General features: G+C 43.4%; 2 protein-coding genes across 6 annotated transcripts in view; one reads left to right on the top strand and one right to left on the bottom strand.

The window, feature by feature from the left end:
* Nucleotides 1-184: 184 nt before the first annotated feature.
* On the bottom strand, nt 185-12,970 carry CCDC47 (coiled-coil domain containing 47). 2 transcript variants are annotated; one of them, XM_072885594.1, is made up of 14 exons: nt 12,754-12,970; nt 12,235-12,306; nt 10,247-10,512; nt 10,010-10,117; nt 8,451-8,625; nt 8,009-8,130; nt 7,308-7,373; nt 6,295-6,396; nt 5,313-5,423; nt 4,644-4,729; nt 3,250-3,308; nt 2,422-2,531; nt 2,085-2,252; nt 185-1,776 (listed from the first exon to the last, which is right to left on the bottom strand). In XM_072885594.1, exons 3-14 carry the CDS (start codon nt 10,505-10,507, stop codon nt 1,696-1,698), a joined length of 1,449 nt encoding a protein of 482 aa, XP_072741695.1. In that variant the 5' UTR covers nt 10,508-10,512; nt 12,235-12,306; nt 12,754-12,970; the 3' UTR covers nt 185-1,695. The 2 variants fall into 2 exon arrangements, with proteins under 2 accessions (XP_072741695.1, XP_072741694.1); XM_072885593.1 differs by lacking the exon at nt 12,235-12,306 and having other exon boundaries at nt 12,754-12,969.
* DDX42 (DEAD-box helicase 42) overlaps nt 10,581-19,921 on the top strand; it is a 22,087-nt gene continuing 12,746 nt past the window's right edge. Inside the window, exons 1-6 of one of the 4 annotated variants that reach the window (XM_072885538.1) lie at nt 10,581-12,327; nt 15,150-15,386; nt 16,226-16,376; nt 16,987-17,048; nt 18,085-18,121; nt 19,593-19,742. In XM_072885538.1, the coding sequence (XP_072741639.1) occupies nt 12,071-12,327; nt 15,150-15,386; nt 16,226-16,376; nt 16,987-17,048; nt 18,085-18,121; nt 19,593-19,742 (894 nt within the window). In that variant the 5' untranslated portion in view covers nt 10,581-12,070. Of the gene's footprint in view, nt 12,328-13,100; nt 13,229-13,429; nt 13,683-14,081; nt 14,213-15,149; nt 15,387-16,225; nt 16,377-16,986; nt 17,049-18,084; nt 18,122-19,592; nt 19,743-19,921 lie in introns of those variants that run through there. The other 3 variants (XM_072885539.1, XM_072885541.1, XM_072885540.1) reach the window with 3 other exon arrangements.

The following is a 19,921-nucleotide window of genomic DNA, read 5'->3' as shown; positions in this document are numbered from 1 at the left end:
AACCACCGCCCTCACAGGGAGCAGCTCCCGGTTGGAAAGAATCACTTCACCAACATTGCAGCAGAGACAGCGCCAGCTACTCCTTGTTTAAAACCTACGCTGAAACCTACCCAGGACAAACAAGGCTTCGAGATTCTACTAGCTGAAAGGAACACAGAGTCCAGCCAAGTGAAGTAGGCAGGTGGAGTGTTTCAATTATATTTTACTATTCATTAGATTGTTCATTTGAATGTTCATATTACAAAATTAGCTGCCATGGCCCACAAATGTATGGGACTTAAGGAAACCTGTCTGCTTACTCAAAAGAGCACAAAGTAGTATTTCCTTTCAAAGAACTTTGTGAAACAATACCATATTAATCTTCAATACCGTATTAATTTTTAAAGCTAACAGTGCTAAAGTTTCGCATAATCTACATGAGTTTTGGTTTGAAATAATTTTAGCAACCATTATAAAATTAATGTATTTGCATGTATCAGGTTACAGACATTTGCATTTAAATCAGTGTGAAGTATCCCATGCTGGAACAAGAAGTTTAAACAATTGCTGTTTTAACAGCAGCTCATTGCCTCAGAACCAAGTTTGCACAAAGTACTAAACAAGAAAATGCAAGACATTGTTTCCCCACAAAACTGTTAAAAGTCTGTTACAAGCAACAATAAAATGCCTTCTAGACAGGAAGCATTTATAAAATGCAGCACGCTCTCAGTTAGCGAAGTGCTTGCACAGGGGCATTCACTTCATTCTCCCCATTTATATTCAAAAACCTGAAGTGATCATTTACCAGATGAAGAGGACACGTCCTCTGAAACGTTTTTACTTTACTTGGGGAAATTGGCAATTGCAGATACTTCACTGACTCTAGCTTCTGGCTGAAGTGAACTAGGCAGCAGCTGCTGAGATCAGGATAAAAGCTTTTGAGGCAAACTTGTACAGTTAAAAACATTCAAGGAAAGCTAGTTGGAGCTGCTAACTCACCATGCACTCACTCCTGAAGAAACACCACGCTAACATTACAGACTTCACATTGTATTAGGCTTGCAGCATTCAAAACCACAAGGAGGAAACTGTTCATATATTCCATTCCCTTGTATCTAACCCACCTATGTTTTACGCATATGCCAATCATGCCCGCAGGTGACCTAATACTGTTTCAGTCCCTTGTTTGTAAAAAAAGAAAAATCACTCCTATTCTATTGGGCTTAAATCCCTGAAGAATCCATACTGTGTATGGAAGGCTCTAAGTTTTGTGCCTTTACAAGCTTGATGCAAATAAATGCACAGTAAATGTTCATTGTGCAGTTTTCCTCCCCTTAAGTTTTATCCCCTTCCCTCCCAATAACTAAAGCCAAAGTTTAAAACCAAAGCATGAATATGTTACCAGCACACGTGGACAGGTTTACAGTATTCTGTTTTTAAAGAACAAATGACAAAGAGCATTCAAGAATAATGCATTTTTTTCTTTTTAAAACAGACAAGTAGCAAAAATTATACCACCTGGAATAAAACTGCCCAAAGCTCTTTAAATACACCTGCATGTTGCTGTAATACTTAAATAAGTAACACCGATGCAAGGAACATTTCTCTTAATGGCTACTAGTGTTCAAAAAGTGTCGGATTATGGAGTTAAGTAGGTCTTTGTACCCTGTGAATTAAAATTCTGCAGGTGGCACTGAGACACTTCTCAGAATGGAGTCACATAGCTTTCACTTTGATTTGCTTCATCTTCATCTGCTTCTTCTCAAGTTTTTTCTGCTCACGCCGCAACACAGCTTCCTGTAGGCAAGGACAGAGAGATCTGAATGAATGTCGGTGGTCTCTTCAAAGAGCAAGCTGATCATTTCAGAAGAACCAAACAAAAAAAGACCTCCAGTACTTGGGTTCACATCTCTAACCACATGAGCTGGCTCCTCACTGGGAGCCTTTGCAAGTTTCAGAAAGCAACAGCATATACCCTGAAAGCTGTCTGCCTTCCAGCAAATAAGAAATCAGAGTTGGCCATCACTGGTATACCTACAGGCAGCCCTGGAGATACACGGGAGAAATCTGCCAGTAGCTTGTAACAGTCTGAAAATCGGTCTCACCTCCAGCCGACGCTGTTTTTCAGGATCCTCTTCATTCATGATTCGCTCCTTCTCTGCCCGTTTTTTCTCTTCTCGACGGGACTGGGCAGCCTCCTGTCTTTGCACGTGAGTTAGTTTAAGGAAGTTCTCTTCCACGCGAGCCCTGTTCTTGTCAGCTTTTTGTTTACCCTTTTCACAGAGGAAAGCAAATGCAGTTAATATGGATTTCCCCATAAGTAGGATGCAGTATCTCTGGTAGTCATATTAGAAACATAAGGCTCCCAATCTTAAGGATCCAATGGTAATGGTTGCAATTTCATACAATATTCAGAAGACAGAAAAAATATACACTACTTACTTCTCTGTTCAGACGGAACTTCTTTGCTTTGTCAATAGAGTAGATAACCATGCTCATCAGAGGCAGCAAAGACTCCATGTCCTTTGGGGAAGTGTTGCCTGAACCAGGCACTGAAAAAGAAAAAAAGAAAAAAAAAAGTTTCTTGTTAATTCAGAGAGGTTGGCAGGATTTTTCTACTTGCTGTAACGCTCTTTCCTTATTGCTCACACCATTAATGAAAGAAAGATGTTCTTATCCTCCTCTTTAGGAAGGACATAACTAACTAAAAGAGGCATTTAGCTTTGGAGATCGCATTTAGATTCCTCGCACAGTGACAGGCACATTTTCCACACACAATCCTTCTTGGTTTTATTAGTACAGAATACAAACATAAGGGTTGAATTCAGGCTCTGACATTAGCTCCAAGTGAAGCTACGGCCTTGAATTTTGAAGAGAACTGTGGGCCTTTTCTAGAATAGACTCCCAACAGGCTGTTTTTATTTCAAATCAGGGTTAAACAAGTAACTCTGTGCAAGCTCCAACTGCAAGGCATGTGGCTTAAAAACAAGCCATCTTCCAATGGTGACCTAATACAACCACCAAGAGACAGGAGTATGAACTAAGATCAATAATAGCAAGATTGAGTATCCTATTATCATGATATGTCGCTCAGTCCCTAGTGTTATGACTGCCTTCTGTTTACTGGTTAATCAATCAATGATCCCGTTAGATGCACTGAAGTCATCTGTCATATCTTCCATAGGTGACAGAACTTGAACGTGTGACTTGCACAAATAAAGCACAACACCCCCCAGATATACATACACACATGTACACCAGTTCTCTTACCGTTAAATGTAAACAAAAGTGTCTTTTTAGTTTCGGGCAGTTTTGTAAGCTGACCCTCCCTGGTAGGAAAGAAAAGAGTGGCTGGAATGAGTGAAGAAAGATACGGGCATACAAAATACCTAACGTTGTTAGGGAAAACTTCATCAAGAACCAAGACAGACTTGCAAACTACTTGAATAAAATAAACAAGATTAAAAGCCTGGCTGTAACCCAAATTTAAATTTCAAACTATTCAGATTCCTGAAGTGTTTTACTCAAAAGCATGCAGTGAAAAGGCATTAGTGTAAAAACATACTAACAGCACCACCCAATCTGATTGTCAGAGGTCATCTGAGCCCTAAGAAGTCCTGTATTTTTAATTACATTCAGTTTTACATAGGCCCTGTTGTTTATACTACTACAGATCTTCTATAAATATCAGTTAGAAAAAAACACCCCAACATTTTCTAAAGAAGTCAAGTCTTCACTGCCCAAAAACCCACCATATTCTAATATAAGAAAGTCAGACCTACATTTCACAGATCCTCCATAGCCTAGCAATTTCAGTACAAGGTACACATACTGCTGTCTTATAATTAAATCAAAGTATGTTCCTTTTTTTGGAGGACAGTTTCAAATTTTGATATGGATCATTTATTTATATGCCTGCGAGCATAATACACCCTTGCAAAAAACCTACATGGTAATTCAGGTAAGATATATCACCCACAACTTGGCAATTCTGAAGCAGCAGCTAAAAGCACCTCAAGACTAGGAGGCTTAGAGAAACAGAAGAGATACTGCATCTGTGTATTTCTGAAGCACAGCTGAGAATCAATCTGAACAAAAGTACCCAAGCGATAGATTCAACAGCAGAATGTTTAGCCGTATCAGCTAGGGAAGGGCAAGCACCCTTGGTTTTGTTTTTTGTTTTGTTGGGGTTTTTTTGGTGGTTTGGTTTTTTTGTTTGTGTTTTTTACACACTGCAGACTTCGCTTAAACCTAGTTCTCAATGCATTCAAATAGCATCCAAGTTAATGTGTTGAGTTCTCCTGCAGTGTTATTTCTTAACCCTTAAACTCTAACATGCCATATACCTTTAGCGAGATTACTCAGTTGTTTTCCATGCAGCTGTGTACGCTGTAGCTGCCAGGTGTTACCTGAAAGTTGTAGCTGCCCAAACTATAGCTTAACCAGCACACAAAAATATTAACACAATACAGCACCTTGATCTTCTGAACTAATGCAGCATTTGGAAGCATTGGGTGTGTTATTTATTCACCTGCTTCACCTTTACTCCCAATCTCTCTTTGTGTGCATTCCAGCAGGCTTCACACTGCAAACAAGTTTGTGAGCCTCTATTTTGCTTAGTGTTATAATAGCTACTGGGAGGAGAGATCTAGCTTTATACGTACTCTTGCATAAGTTTTGGACCGGAGAACTGGTCCGAGAATTGGACGGACTCAATCTTGTCAGCATAGTGCGTGAGGAAATGTATCATCTGAAAGAGAAACTGGGGTTAGTTTTTCCCAACACCAATCCACCTGCAGCCTACCCACTCCATATGGGTTTGCCAAAGTGTCCATATATCACTCAGAAAATTGCTGTGCTCAGCTTCCCACAGTGAAACTGAAATTTAAACGGTCAATTTTTTTAGCTTTTGCTAGAAGGGGCCTCAATGCATGGAATTAACGTGAGCAACTCAGATATTAGATATCTAACTCTCATTTGGGATTTTCCAATTCATTTGGTAACAGATGTCAGCTCTGAGGACCTGCAGACACACCATCAACACCCTCCTTCGTCCTGGCTGTTGAAGCTAACTTCCAGGCTTTGAGAGGCAGTTTTAAGTCTGCAGTTCATGTTAGACTAACAGTTGCTATGTAAAAGGAATAAAGATGTGAGAATTACATCCTTCTTCCAGCCCCTAAGCTTCTTTAGGGTCTTGATTTCTCTAGATCTCACTAGGGCCATTTGGCTCTCCTGCTGTGATGTTTACAGGAGATAAAGATTAGAGCTGCTCTGCATAGACTGTAAGTGCCAGGGTTACCAAGGAAGATTTGTACTAATTCATTCAGGATTACCTTAGCGTCCATCATTCCCTCTGTGACCTCCCCCATCTCCGACAAGATAGCCAGCGAATCTGGAAGCCCATATTTTGCACCAGACTTAGGTTTATCACTGCAGAACTCACTCTGTTTCAAAGCAAACAAGGGGAAAGAAATAAAAATAAACACAAGCTTGTAAGTATCTTATCAGACTGAACTGTTCCAGCACAGCAGGACCCCTAAAAGTACCCGATAAGAAACAGTAACAATACACTAACTCAGTCTGGCTGGGGACATTTCAAGCATGAAGTCAAGCCTGCAGTAGCAATAGCCCTTAAGTTAGTATTTCCCTTCAATAGCGAGTACTTTAAGAAAAAAGATAAAACAGTTGTAATACATCCATGCTGGAATGCTCAGAGTGGATTAAGGCATTTTGCTTATATTGTTTGGTAACAGAACAAAAACAACTGGCATCATACCAACCACGACTGAGTGCTGTTACTCGAGACAAGCTATGAGAGAAAAGATTTGCAAACCACTGCTTGTTATCACTGGATTCTTTGCAAGCTTCAGGGCTTGAACATATGGAAAGTTTTAATTTCAGATCACATAAAAGCAGATGACTTAGACCCAAACTTTCCACATCACGTATTGCTAATGAAGTTTACTTTTCAATCCTTGAAAAAGTCACTTGTGCAAATTAAATGAAGTGACACTTGTGTATATCCTGACAATATACTTCAGCTTCCTCCTAGATGAACTACACACCAAAAGGAAGATGTAAGCTGCTTTCGATTGCCTCTTTCCCGCAGTTCTGACAGCAGCTGGCTAGCACTTCAGATGTTTGACGGCATTAGAGTTTCATCCGTTACATGAAAATGTCTTTTCCCCACACACTAATTCCAACAGGTCAGTCACAAGTTTTCAGCTGTTCCCAAGAAAATAAGCGATCTACAGATCACAGGTTCTTACATCCCATTCTTTATCATGTTAGTATTCCCAATGTGAACATACGTACCAGGTCCTGCATCTCCTTCTGAAGTCGCACCAGTGCTTTTCTCGTTCCAACAGCAAACACATAGGTGTCCATATCTTCATCATTCATTGTTACTTTTATTTGCTGTGGGACAGAATGTTATTAGTCTTGATCAGATCTATACAATGTACTCTGCCCTCAGACTACTGGCCAAATGGAGACCTATGCCTTCTGTGACTTCAATGTTTGTCTGACACTTTGATTCATAAGAACAAAGACTAAGCGAGGCCATGCACAGCTAAGATAAACGTTGATTTAAAGCTTCTCAGTGTGTCTTCAGGTAAGGTAGCTTTTTAATTTTACTGAGTACTCAATTCAGTATTCTGGTGCAATGCTACAGTGTAATGACTGACTAGAACAGCAGAGTTATAAGACTTATTTGCCGTACAGATATCCATTGCTTATGAGCAACTGCCCACATCTAAATCTAAATATTTTTAATAGATATAAGTAAATACAATTATAGATACATGGAAAGAGCATTCACAGTGCACACGGCCACTGTTCTTCCAAAATGTAACCTCTCTTGGCATTTATATGGTGAGATTCCCCTCATCTCCAAGAGCAAGGGCCAGACAAAAAGTACCGTTACAGGACAGCCCTGCATATGCATATCCAGGCCAGCATATGCATTAAGCAGCTCTGTTCAGGCAGATTGGACAGAAGAACAATCATTAAATACTTCAGATTGTAAAACCACTTTTTATCAAGATGAGGTCTTGAAGCATGATAGACTGTTCACAAAACCACTCAAACAATAAAACCCACAGATGAAACAATTTCCAGTCATCAGCAGTTTGCATTTCACAGGCAGAAAAGAAATATGAATTATTCTTTCAGATTGCTTCAACAGTTACTGAACTGGAAGATGCAGAATACTATAGAAAGACACCAGGCAGTTCACTCGTGTGTCACAAGAACAATCAAAAGCAGCAGAGCAGAACCAAAGGAACACAACAATTAATCACAGCTAACCTAAAGGGCTGAGTACATACCACTTGGTCAGAAGCTGGCCTCATCATGCGCGCAAGAACGTTCAGTAGGTCTTGTCTCTTGAGAAACTAAAACCACAAGTTTGTAAACACAGAAGAAGATAATTAAACAACCTGAAGTGCAGCACTTCATGGGCAGATAGCAGTGGGGCTCAAGGAAAAAGAGGACAGTTATAAGCAGATGTTTTTTCATAGAATAATTTAGTTTTGAAGGGCCCTTTGGAAGTCACCTATACTGCTCAAAAGTAGGCCTACTTTCTGCATTACATGAGTTTCTCAGGGCCTTGTACCCTCAAGTTATGAGCTGAACCAACGTGTGGAGCTGTTCCGCCCCAGGTGCAGAATTTTGTCAGTTGTACTTCATTGGAATTCCTGTTGGTCCATTCCTCCAACACGCTAAAGTCCCTCTAAATGGCAGCCGGGCTCTTCAGCATCCAGTTACATCTGTTTATGCTATACATCCAGTTTCTGTACTCCTTCTGTAAGCATTCACTCTTACCCACTCTAATGGGCAGAATACAGGCCTGTACGCTTCTTCAGTCTGAGCAGTCTTCCCTTCATGTGTGCATATTCAGAACCCTGTCTCTGAATGTGAGCGAAAGAGTTGAGCTAGGACTCCTTGTTGCTCACACTGGAATGGAAAAGCCTCTAGAACCTGAAAACTGGTGACAGGTAAACAGTGCTACAAACTCACTCATCCTTACCTTTAGCTGGATGAGCATTCCTTCACAGCACACCCTTCCAGAACACCACAAGTTATATATGTGTTCATTTTCTTGATTTAGTTTCCCGGTGCTTGTGGCTTCTTTATTAGTGCCATCATCCCCTGAAGAAAACAACAGTGAGAGAACTACAGTCTAAAAATCACAAATGTAAACACCAAAGTTCATCAGTAGGCTTAGAGCTCAGTTGTTGCTGGATTACTTCAGTATCACCGTGATGTTTCTGAATAATTTATACTATAACACCATAATCTAATTTCAGCTCTGGAAGACTGGCACACTATTTGTCTACACACAGAGCTGTCACTAGTGCTATCACGCATCTGCATAGAAAAAGTTACTCTTCTCTACAGCCTACGTGCAGGTCTAAAACCCCCTTTATTCACATAAACTAAAAAGGGATCCTAGTCATTATGGAACTCACCAACAAGAGCAAAGTTACTTTCTAGCAGCTCCCTGTGAGTATTGAACCATGCATGAGCCAGACGGTTGTTTTTGTTCTTCCCAATGATGTAATTCATGATGTAAGCAAGAAGACCTGTTACCATCAGGATCTCCATGTAGTAACTCTCCCAGCTGTTTTGAAGGTGAGCAGGGACCTATGGTAAGTGAATGGAGGCTGGTTTTTACCTATTGAATGAGTGGATTCCATATACACAAACAATTTGGAAAATGCAGAGTACTGGAGAAGCTTCATCTCAAACACAGCAGTAAGCTTCACAAAGGCGACAGGACAGAGCTAAGCCCACATAATGCATTTGGCTCTCCTGGGGCACAGTAATCATACAGGAAACAACTGATAACAGCATTCCCAAAATACCTGGCTAATACAAAATACTTCTCTCTTCCAAGTGAGCCTTTGCTAGCATGTATCCCTCAGAGTAGGCAACAGCCCAGCATTTCAACCCACTGATTATTTGAGCTTGATGCCCTGCCCATCACAGCATTATCTGATCATTGTGTAACTTCTGTTGAAATCTAAAGTAACACCCAATGTCCAGGAGCATTTTCAGCATGCCACCAAGAGCCACAGACTGCGTGGGGGAGCAGGGAAGACTGCCTGACCTTGCCATCTTCAGAGAATAATTAGCTGTTCTGCTATCACTGTATCACCCTTCAGCCGTAAAAGTAGCCAAACCTTAATTTTCACTACCAAGGTCAGCCATAATACTTAAAAAGAGATCTTAGGGATAATAAAAACGCAGGCCTCAAGCACTTGATCATTCTGTAAAAGACTCTCTTGGGAGGCAATAAGAAGGTAATGCAGGGTGGACAGAGAGACTGGGTTCAGAAACCATCAGAGGAGTCAATTTCTAATCTGAAACTTTAGCCATAGACAAGCTAAAAATACACTATGTTTACTGTAAGCATATCATCATTGCAACTTCCTCTTTATGTGTTGACAAAGCACTCAGACATTCTGGGATGTATGGTTTTTCTCTGGATTAAATGATGCTCATCACTACAGTTCCTCCACTTCTCCCCCATAGTCAGATGGGTAAAAGAAGTTAAGTCATAAAACGCTTTGGTCAAAACTATGTTTCAAAAGGTCTGTTTTAATGAAGAATTTCCTGATCTATATTCCAATTAGAATTCTCAGTTTGAGTACAGAGTAGAGCATTGATCCAAGGATGGCAGTTCCAGCAGCTTCAAATAGAGATCAGCAGACCAAAGGCACCTGCCCTAGAAGTTTTACTTTTGTTGCTATTTAAAGTACTGTAAACCAATGCAGAAGAGCATGGAACTGGGAGCTGGCACACCTGGATCATATTCTGGTGCTATCCTGTTGCATTATTTCAGTTTTTTCTTGTCTCCACACTTCTTACCATTTCTGCACTGTCTCTTGTTAATTCAAATGGCAAATTCTTTAGGACAGATTCTCTCTTATGTGTATGTTTGTACACCAGTGACATTATTGGCATACCGCCTTAAAAAATAAGTGATGAAACACCAAATAGAAAGCGGATCAACATTTATACCTACATTAACTATTGTTATGGGGTCTTTATTTTTGCTAGGAGATGCATCTGGTTTCTCTTCATAGCCTTCAAACTCCTCATCATCATATGGTTCACTCTCGGTGTCACCTTCCTAAAGGACAAAATCACAAACAGCATGAAAATCCAAAGCCCAGTAAGCAAAATCCAAAAAGATAAGGTGAGAAAGAAAGCTGTAGAGATGCTATTAGGAAACACATAGAGGAAGAAGAAGAGGCATTACCTGTGCATCTGCATCATCAAAGTCTTCCTGATTCTCATCCCGACCTTCAAGCTCTACAGTGGCTTCTTCTTCATCATCTTCCGTAGTGATGATCCTCTGAGGAGACTCTGTGACTGCATCTTCATTAACATCTTCAAATTCAGCAAAGTCATTATCATCATATTCCATAATGTCATCTCCATCCTCAAATTCATCATATTTTGCCAAAGAAAAACTCCATGGGATGAACAGGACAGCAATAAAAATATACAAATTCTTCATTTTCACTGGGGCAAGCAAAAAAAAAAAAATCAAACATTGCAAAAAATCCTTATCAATTCTGTTACATCCCACCTCCAGTAATGCCCAACTTCCATGAACAATTTAAAAACACTATCAGGATCAGACCAGAGACAGAAATAAACCCCTGCCTGATCTTGCCATCTTCTGTATAAAGAAAGTGAATACTCTTACAAGAAAAAATAACTTTGAAGGTGAGGTTCTAGACTCTCTGCAGGAGCAGCTGAGGCAGCAGCAAGTTCACACCTGGCCAAGCTGTTCAGCTGAGCAAGTTCTGGAAGCAGAGATGTTCCACTATAAAACTGACTCTCCAACAGCATCTCTCAGTTAGTGTTGCCAGCTCATTTCAAAGACCACACACTGTGCCTACAGTTGTTATTAATTAGCAATTAGACACAGTCAGATCAATGAATGTGTAACAACAGCAGTCAACCTTAAAATGCACTCAATTCATTTACTTTACACAGCAATGCTCCGATAGCCTCTGCTCGTTTAAAACTGCTCATCTTTGATTTTCTAGGCTGCACGCTCAGAATCCAGTCCCATAGCACCCCAGCACTATTTCTGTTTAGAGATAGAGACCTTTTGTTGCTGTAAGCTCTACAAAAAAAAGGCAGGAAGAAGATGGATATTGCACTGGTCCCCAAAACAACAGAGTAAACTGGGGCTCATGAGACTAAAGCTCTCTCTCCACAGATCTGCCGAGACAGTTCGTCAGTTCACCGGGGTTTTTTTTGCCCTCAGCTTCCTAGGTCTTTTCCGCTTGATCTCAAAGCAGTCCTGGTCTCCCGCTCAGACTGTACATCACCGAGAATTATACATTACCAAGGTCCAAAGAAAGAGCCTCTCAAGGCAGCAGTAACCCTGCTGCTGCGTTTCACAAATAGCTACGGAGGATTGGCTGTGTCAGACTTGGCAGTAAGACTCATTTTTACTCCCTCCCACAACCAGATCTGAGTAGCAACTTGAATGTTAATGAGATTGTTCTCTTAAAAACTTGAAATAGAAACAATTTGTTTCTAAATTAGACCAGCACTCCTCTGAGCGCCACATGCAGGGAACCCACTGCTACGAATGACAAGGACGGCTAAAATAAACGCCTTTGTCAAAGACTTCTCATTCTAGCAAAAACCTGAACAGAACACATTCCCAAAAACATTAAACAAGATGGGAAGTACAGCAAGGCAGAGCCCAGGAATTTAGCATATTATTTGGGTATGTCAAATTTGATGTGAATTTAAACAGAAAACCAAACCACTATTTCCATATGACAGAATTTACATTCAGAGGTTAAAAACACCAGGACAACAGAGCCACCTGCTCAACCAAACCCCAACAGTTTCACAATAACAACTGAGAGTACTGCAGTAGATCCACAAAAGACCCTACAACTCCATAAAGCCTTATGCAAAATAAACTTCTGCAGCCGATTCCAAAGAGACCGTTGAACTAGAATGGGTGAAAACCAGAACACGCTCCTAACTCAGCCCTCTCTGCCACAAGGCAGAACAGGTTATAAGCACGAACAGCTCCACGAAGCACAGTATGCTTTGGCAGGCCCTCCACGAGCCACATGCCGCCGACCTGCCCTCGCAAGAGCAGCCGATTCATCCACCGATCTCCACACAGGCGAGAGGGAAGGGAGAGCGCCGGGCCCCAGCAGGTCTGGCCCCCACCGTGACCCACCAGCCTAAAGCAGGGACACCCACCGCGGGTGCTGCTCGCGTCCCGCCCTGCCGTGGATCCCCCTCGCTCCAGGCACACGCCTCCGCTCCCAGCTCCTTCCAGGGACAGAAGTCAAGGTTAGCGAGGCTAAAATTAGCTCCCTGCTTCCCCACCGCCCCGGGGCGCGGGCGCCCCTCTCCTGCCCCACACGCCCGACTCCCCGTGGCCCTGCCCCACACCCCCGCTCCCCCTTCCCCACTCCCTCGCCTCTCGCCCGGCCCCAGAGGGGTGCTGGGGGCCCCAGGCCCCCCGGCCCCGCTGCCAGCGCCTCCTGCCCCTGCGGGGCATAGTACAGGCCCCGCACGCCCAGGGCCCTCGGGGCCCGGCCGCCCCTCTCGGGGGCACTACGGGGCCGAGGGCGGCCAGTAACGGGGAGTGGGAAAGGGGAGAGGGTGAGGCTGGCCCGGCCGCCCCCGGGGAGGCGGGAGCGGGGTGCCCCATCCCGGCAGGGCGCGGGGCTGCCGCTGCGGGGCCGCAGGACCCGGCCCGGGGCCGCGCGTTACCTGAGTCACGCGGCGCTGCCGCCGCTTAGGCCCGGCCCTCGCCCTCCGCTCAGCGCCCGCCGCCGCGGCCGCAAGCGGCGCAGCCTGCGTGCTTTGCGTAGCGGGGGGCATGCGCACTGCGGGCTGCCCGCGGCGGCCGCCCGGGCTGCGTGGGCGCGGGGGTGCGTGTATGTGTCCACGGGTGGGCGGTGGGCAGGAGAACCCCCCAGCCTCGCGGCTGAGGAAGCAGCTGGGCCCCAGCACCCCCTGCGCCGCCCCGGGGCTGGCGGCGAGGGCGGCCCAGGACGCTCACGCCTTGCCCGGTTCCACCGCCCTCCTCCCGCGGCTTCACCCGCCGCTAGCGCGCATGCGCCGCAGGGCGCGCTGACCTCAGCGCGTCACGCACGTACGCACGTTGGTGCGTAGGTACGTCGCGTCTCCACCCCCTGCCCCGGTAACCGGGGGAGCGGCGGCCGGCGGCTGCGGTGCCCGAGGGGTGAGTGAGAGGACGCGGGGCCCGGCAGGGCGGGGCGGCGCGGCGGCTCCTCCCCCGCTGGCCAGCGGCGCCCCTCGCGGGCGGGAGCCGGCGGGACCGCGGCCTAGTGCGCGGGCTCGGGCAGCCTCGGCCTGGCCCGCACAAAGGGCCCGCCCCCGTGCCGGGGCCCCGCGGGCGGGAAGGGCTGTGAGGGGCCCCGCCACCGGCCCCGCGCAGGGCCCGGTGTGCCCGGAGAGCGCGCCGCGGTGAGGGAGCTGCGGCTCCCTCCGCTGCGCCTGCCCTGGGGCAGGGGGCTCTCCGCGGCGCCGGGGCCGCCTGTCTCCTTTCCTGCCGTGCCCAGGGAAGGGCGATCTCGGCGGGCGGGGGGCCCTCCTCTCGTCAGCAACCGCCAGAAACGGGAGCAGCTAGGACATATTGCCGCGTTTCCCTCAGCTCCAGGGGATCCGTAGAAAGGGTCCGTGCCTTCGCGTTTCCTCTCTCGGAACGGCGTTGGCAGGGAAGCCAAGCCTCGGCAGTTAGCCTACGGTCTCACTCTGCGTTTCATAGCTCTCCTGTAGGAACCCTCTCGGTGTTCGCTCACTAGTGGGCTCCGTGGGCAAACAGACCACGTTTTGTACTTTTGCAGCTGTATGACAGAATAAAAGAATGATTCTTTTTATTTTCTGGGGTGGTGGGAGGAAAAAAAATGTCGGTGAGTACAGTGAGGAAGAATCCTTAAAATCAGATGTGATAGCTTAAAAGATTGCCCGCAGTGCCGTCAGCAGCAGAAGTGCAAAGTTACACCTTTCATGCGTTTGTTGTACATTTTGATCTCTTACCTGCCACGCATCTGCAGGTGTGAAAGCTGCAAGGTGTGTCAGTGCAAGTGGGAGAACAGGACACGAGTCAGCTGCTGCCGTGGAGAACTGAACAGCAGAGTTTTCCCCAAAGTCTCCTAGTGAGCTCTGGTCTAGACTGGAGATTTACTGAGCAAGTCCCAAGCTGGTAAATGTTCTGCACAGGGATCAGTAGCAGTATTTACTCTGAGATTATTTTCAAGTTGTTTCTCTTGCCAGTGAATTCTGACCTCATTGGAGGATTCTCACTGAATGTGAGGATTTGTTTAATAAGACTTGTAGCCTTTGGGCCGCCTAATTATAATGCACTTGAAAGCAGTGGGTGTCATACTGTCTTTGGCTGCCTTAAAGGTATGACTTACTTGACCATGCAGATGAAATAATTAAATTACTTGGAATGGAAAGTGTACATCTTAGTATATCAGTTCAGTCTTCTCTTCATCTAACTTAGAAAACCGAGTTCTGGGCAGGCATGTTATGTGGCGTATTTAAAATGTGGTTTGAAAAATGTAGGTCGGAGAACATATATATGGCTAAAGGTGCTTTCTTAAGAAGAGGGAGTTGACTTTTTGGCAGAAGTGTGCCTTGTCTCTTAACGGAGCAGTGTGCTGTTCTGGGCCCACTTTTCTAGAGATGTCTGGATTACAGTAGTGTGGTATTCACAAAGCCATGAAACAGTCAAGGATGGGACTGTATGGACATGCAAAATATGTACTGAGTTGACTTTTCATCTCTTGTTCCTCCTGACGTTCAAAGTTCTGGCCTTGGGGTTGTTTGTCTTAGATTGCAAAACAGACAAGACAGGCAACATCTTAAATATGCTTAAGTAATCATTGAGGGACATGATCTTTATTGGAAGGCAACCTCTTTGTTTTACTCTTTTCGAAATGTGGATATGTTCATACTTACAAGAAAAGAACAAAGCCCAAATCCTTTTTGGGAAACAGAGCAAACTCTTGTCAGTCACATTTCCACAAGTCTCTTTATCATGACTGAAGTAATCCACTTACAAGAAAAATCGTGACAATTATATATAACTGCCTAAAGCAGAAAGGGGATTAATTGTTCTGTTCTGATTTTAACAGATATATTGAGGACATCATGAATTGGAATAAAGGTGGACCTGGTACTAAGAGAGGCTTTGGTTTTGGTGGATTTGCCATAACACCTGGAAAAAAAGAGGAGCCTAAGCTCTCTCAACAGTCTCATAGTGCTTTTGGAACAGCCGGTTCTTCTGCTGCATTTGCGAAATCGGGACCTCCTCAGCTGCCTTCTTTCTACAAAATTGGGTCAAAGCGAGCAAATTTTGATGAAGAGAATGCGTAAGTAGGGTTATTTCTTGTGTTTATCTAGCTCTAGGTTTTAGTGTTTTAAAGTTTCCAAGGTCAGGGAAAGTGTCTGTGACATTTATGACGTTTAGTTATTTAGAAAAGCCTGCTCAAGGATAATTACCCTAACACTGCATTATGGCGTAACAGAACCCCGGTAGCTTTACACCGATAGTATCAAGAAAAACTGAGCTAGTCACCTGCAGGAACTCTCATCCCTGCTCTGCAGCAGACTTCTGGTGTCACCCTGGACCAATTATTTACCCTTTTTCTGGGTGTCAGCCCATCATCTGTAAAATGAGAATAATAATACATCCTTGCCTTTAAATATATTTAAAAGATTTTGAGATACTATAGTAGCCCATGGAGAGCTCTCCTCCTCTAGCTTTCCCCACCCTAAGAACATACCTCAGCTGAGCCTTGGTCAGCTCACTCTTATTCACGCTCTGGTGTGTTCAGAATTGGAGGCAAGCAGGATAAAGGAGGGTGCCTTTTGCACAGGTAAACGTTCAACTCCTCACTTCTTTACTAACCCTTCTATTAGCTGCGTAAATGTGTGGCATAGGAGGAAGGTCAGAAAAGCATCCTATATTCAGCAGCCTGGGCAAGCGACTCAGGAAGATCAGTTTCCTAACATCTATTTGCCCTACCACCACTTTTAGCTTACAACATGAATAATTGTAAATAAATAAGTCTCAACATATTTTCCTGTGTACATACTGACTTTTATTATCCATCTCTGTGTGGGAAACTTGACTCAACTCGGAAACCATGAAAGAAAGTATGCTGCTGTAGACCATGTGCTGACTGGGCCATTGTTCGTTTCTTTTCAGGTACTTTGAGGATGAAGAGGAAGATTCCAGCAATGTCGAATTGCCATACATTCCAGCAGAGAATTCACCCACTCGCCAGCAGTTTCATTCCAAATCAGCAGACTCTGACAGCGATGATGATCCTCTGGAGGCATTCATGGCTGAAGTGGAGGCAAGACCCGGCTCGTGAACTTTATTAATTTATGTGGCCATACTTCTCTCCAGTCAGGAGCAGCAAATTTCACTCCTGGCTTTGGCAGCTGTATTCAGAATGTCACTTACCTTTTGTTTTTTATGTAAGATGCTGTGTTAATTAGAATTCAAAGGTGGATTAGATAGGGAGAGGATGGATATGATTTACAATAGGTTAACTATTTAACTGTTTTGAGCACGTCAAGGCAATACAACGAAGAGCTTTGTGCGTCTCTGAATAGAAAATTAAGGTTTTGTGCATTTTTCGCTACCTGAATTGAAATGATTTGTATTTATTGTGAGCTGTTCCTTAGCTACAGTTCTGTTATTAGCTGGATTCTGTCACAGTGTTTTCAGGAGGAATGCAGAGAATGTATTTTTTCAACAACATTGCCATGAAGTTACAGTATATAAATTTCACAGGTATTAGTAGGAGAATTTATTTAGCATAATAGGATATGGAACAAGAGAAAGTTTAGTCCAAAAAGTGGTGTCTCTGTGGCATGGTGGTCTAGTTATGTAGGAACATTTTGCCCTTCCATGTTTTATCATCTTGGGTTTTTTAATGTCATAATTTTATAACCTGTTAGGATCAAGCTGCTCGAGACATGAAGAGACTTGAAGATAAAGACAAAGAAAAAAAGAATGTTAAGTAAGTTCTCTTTTATAATTCCCATGCCTGCCTGTGTCTTGTATGGTGCTAAGAGAATTCCAATGCATTTTGTTGATGATGATTGTTCTGTAGACAATATAATATATACCTACTAAATAGCATTAACCAGCGCATGATATCCCCCACGGGTAAAGTTCTGTGTGATGAAAATTGAATAACAGGAGGGAGGAATCCATGGTGGCATCCTACGGTAAAATGTAACAACGCTGAGAGTTGTCTCACATGAGAAGCCTTTCTAGACCACGCAAATTGATGCGGCACATTGTACTACTACCACCTTCCAGATCAGCCTGGATAGTTTTCCGTCTTTCCCCATCCTTGCAGCGATCAGGATGATTTGGTTTAGAATTGCATTTATGTGAGCAAAATAACTTAGTGCTGCTGTACCTGTAGTACTGGAGATTCTTCCAAACTTGAACTAGGTTTTAAGACATTCCCTGTAAACCTGATACATTAGGTAGCATGTGACAACTGGGGTACTAAATTTGGAGTTTAAAAACAGTTTACGTTTTTGCGGCTTATCTGTCTGTTTTGACCAAGGAAAATAATTATGCTGTTGATTCTTGAAATAAATGTCAGATACATTGGTAGAACTTGCATTGCATGGGGTTGATGAGGTTATACATGGTCCTGAAACAGAACACCGGATCCAAATCACCACCGGGGGAAGTTCTGAACTGGATTTGCACTTCCTGGCTCATACTCCTCTTCAGTTATGGGACTTCTGTAGCACCGAGAGCTTAGACCAGGGTGGTCTTTAATGTGGCTTCTACTGGGAAGACGGAGTCCTAATCTTTCAATCTTGTTAATAGAAGTAAACAGAAGTCTTTGCAGGGTTGCTGTTATGGTTGGCACCAAATATGAAAACTCCATGGGTTGGGATTATAAATGTTACTGAGCTGTTAGTGTTGTGTCTTCCACGAAATATGGAGCTCAGCACTAATCAAATGAAGGTATGGAGCTGAGTATGTGGAACACTTGCAGGGAAGTTTTTTTTCTCCGCTTGTTTTTCCAGGGGTATTCGAGATGACATTGAAGAGGAAGATGACCAAGTGAGTTCCTATGCAGTCTTTCTATTTTCTTTTTTGGTGTTTTTTTTTTTTTTAACCTTCCCTCCCCAAATATATAACTACTAGGTACAAACAAAACTCCAGTATCATGCGCAGTATCCGGACAATTCAGCAGGAAGCTGTAGTGGTTACCCTGCTGCCTCTACCCTTCTAGGTGTTTCACTAAAAAAAGGAAGAATATTAGGAGACAATTTCATTCTTTTTTACTCTGTTTAAGAAGATCTTTTCCAGTCAATTTGAATTTCAACTTCCTGTGCAGGTTTTTCAGTATTTGAGAGTCTCATCAAATTTGAAATTAGCAGAACCAGCTAGCATGGAGCACCAGTGAGAGGCTGTTAAACTGTGGCTATTTGCAGTGAAATTTCATGTCTGGTAAGGGCAAGAATCAGGCTTTTTGGTCTTTGTTTTCAGAGGAGTTCAAGTTCTGATTGAGGATTATAAGCATCACTGTAACAGAAACAATAAACAAAGAGGAAATACTTCATTTCAAAATGTACTTTACTACTAAGTTGTAATTAATAACTATTGTGTTACTTGCAGTAATGCAGAGCATGGAAGGGTTGTCTGGCCTCTAGGCCTTTGCTTCCAATTTGGTGAGTGTAGCTGTGCTAAAGTTTGAGCAGAGGTGACTTACACTTGTAGACAGCTGTTGTTCAAGTGTATTGTATGCCTATCTATGTGACTGAGTGATAATTGGCTATGCAAATGAAAAAGCCAGATGAGTATATAAATTTCTTTGTAATTGAACCTTGCTTTAAAAGTCTGATCTTAAATATTTGCCTGAAAGTCAAGTGAGACTGGTGTTTTCTCCATGAGAATGTCTTGGTGTGCCAGTGAGATTCTGTAAGACATGTACATACTTGTGAGCTGTAAGGATGGCATTTGACAGTGGTGACAGTGACTGCTAACTTGGGCTTGTGTTGAAGGACTCTTCTGAAATAGTTTCTCTCCCGTTTGCTGTTGACTCTCTCAATGAAAAATAGATATATTTTCATTTCTTAGAGTCTAGTTAGGGGAAGTGGAGAAACTATCTTTGGCATAGTGTGTTTAAAAAAAAGTAAACATCATACGCTTAGTCACATTGTGGTCTTTGTTTAAAAACCTGCAGCATTTGTACTTTGTTCATGTGATTCATAGAGTCTTCTATTGTTAAAGCATAACAAGTCTTGGTAGAATGATTTGTTAAGCAGACATGTAAGAGAAGAAGTTTGGTTTTTAAAAGCATTTTGTGGTCTAACTGACACTATAGTTGTTTTCTTCATTTGTACTTATTGTCCTTCTTCTGGACATAACTGTTGGTATTTATTAGGAGAACCAGTTCTAGTGAACTTTTTTTTTTCCCTCATGGTGGGTGTGAGAGCAAACAGCCATCTAGCATATACATCATTTAAACAAATGTAGTAGTATTTTTGCATCCTATTGTATATGATTTTACTGATATGTTTTGCTGCAGGAAGCTTATTTTCGCTACATGGCTGAAAACCCCACTGCTGGTGTGGTCCAAGAAGAGGAAGAGGATAACCTGGAGTATGATAGTGACGGGAATCCAATTGCACCATCCAAAAAAATCATTGATCCTCTTCCACCTATTGACCATTCAGAGGTAGGAAGTTTATTCCATTCTGTTCTGTCTGAGGCATTCTAGAAAGCAGGTGCTAAGAAGTAGATTGAAATATGGTTCCATCCCTGTACATCAGTGTTGGCAGGTAATATTTCAGTGCTGAGCCACTTGAGTCATACTGAAGCTCCTTCAAATGACTTCGTATTAATGTTCTTGCAGAT

The sequence above is a fragment of the Ciconia boyciana genome, chromosome 22 (assembly GCF_034638445.1).
Source record: "Ciconia boyciana chromosome 22, ASM3463844v1, whole genome shotgun sequence".
Taxonomy (NCBI): domain Eukaryota; kingdom Metazoa; phylum Chordata; class Aves; order Ciconiiformes; family Ciconiidae; genus Ciconia; species Ciconia boyciana.
This window is presented reverse-complemented; position numbering and strand designations above follow the sequence as displayed.

Bases quoted from the DNA above. Each gene is read 5' to 3' on its own strand.
- CCDC47 (XM_072885594.1), bottom strand. From the start codon at position 10,507: ATGAAGAATTTGTATATTTTTATTGCTGTCCTGTTCATCCCATGGAGT. The intron at 8,626-10,009 runs GTAGGTATAAAT...CACTTACCATAG, and splicing joins ACCCCATAACAATAGTTAAT to GTCCCTGCTCACCTTCAAAA. The intron at 8,131-8,450 runs GTGAGTTCCATA...TGTTTTCTTCAG, and splicing joins AAGTAACTTTGCTCTTGTTG to GGGATGATGGCACTAATAAA.